This window comes from Octopus bimaculoides, chromosome 25, assembly GCF_001194135.2.
Source record: "Octopus bimaculoides isolate UCB-OBI-ISO-001 chromosome 25, ASM119413v2, whole genome shotgun sequence".
Taxonomy (NCBI): Eukaryota; Metazoa; Mollusca; class Cephalopoda; order Octopoda; family Octopodidae; genus Octopus; species Octopus bimaculoides.
This window is the reverse complement of record NC_069005.1, coordinates 35337366-35338013: the sequence shown is the minus strand read 5'-3', so window position 1 is coordinate 35338013 and position 648 is coordinate 35337366. Positions and strand designations below refer to the sequence as shown.

Here is a 648-nt window from a genome sequence, read left to right as displayed (position 1 = left end):
TCTCTCTCTCTCTCTCTCTCTCTCTCTCTCTCTCTCTCACACACACACACACACACACACATTATGTATGTATGTATGTGTATACAGGTTATAAAAATACAAGTTACTAAAACCAACGCAAGTCGATGGCTTTCTGACTTGATATTTCAATATTTCAGGGTCAGAGCTTGTTCTTCAGGAATTGTGTTGTTAACTGACAGAAATTTTTTTTTTTTTTTTTTTATAAAGAAAGGATACAATGTGTTTATTGTATGTATAACTGGTAGAGAGGACAGTAATTATCGATTCAGGTAACTGAAAAATAAGACTGGAGCAAGGGGCTTTTTGAAAATGTTGAGGGTCACAACTTTTGATCCTTCTCTCTGCTGTTTCTGCCGAATTGTTTCCATCCTATGCAAAAATTAAGGAATATGAACGACTAAAATATAAAGAAGCAAATATACTTACCTGCAAATGAGGCCAGGACTATCGACAGCAGGAGTTGGAATGGTCCAGAAGATGCCATCGGTTCTTGTGATTCTCGCTTGCTTCAGTCACTTGTTTCGCCGCCGGGTTTCAGTGCCAACCAAGCTCTCTCGCTCGCTGCTTTTATACTTTCAAGCTGCCTCTTGTCAACCCTAACCCTAACCCAACTAACTACACGGCATT

The 648-nt window shown here is 39.4% G+C and overlaps 1 protein-coding gene across 2 annotated transcripts in view; it reads right to left on the bottom strand.

Moving 5' to 3' along the window:
• The window catches only part of LOC106872872 (melanotransferrin), a 2951-nt gene extending 2303 nt beyond the window's left edge, over nt 1-648 (bottom strand). The window contains exon 1 of one of the 2 annotated variants that reach the window (XM_014920011.2): nt 448-648. In XM_014920011.2, coding sequence (XP_014775497.1) covers nt 448-505 — 58 coding nt within the window. In that variant the 5' untranslated portion in view covers nt 506-648. The remainder of the gene's footprint in view (nt 1-447) is intronic. The other variant, XM_014920009.2, reaches the window with a different exon arrangement.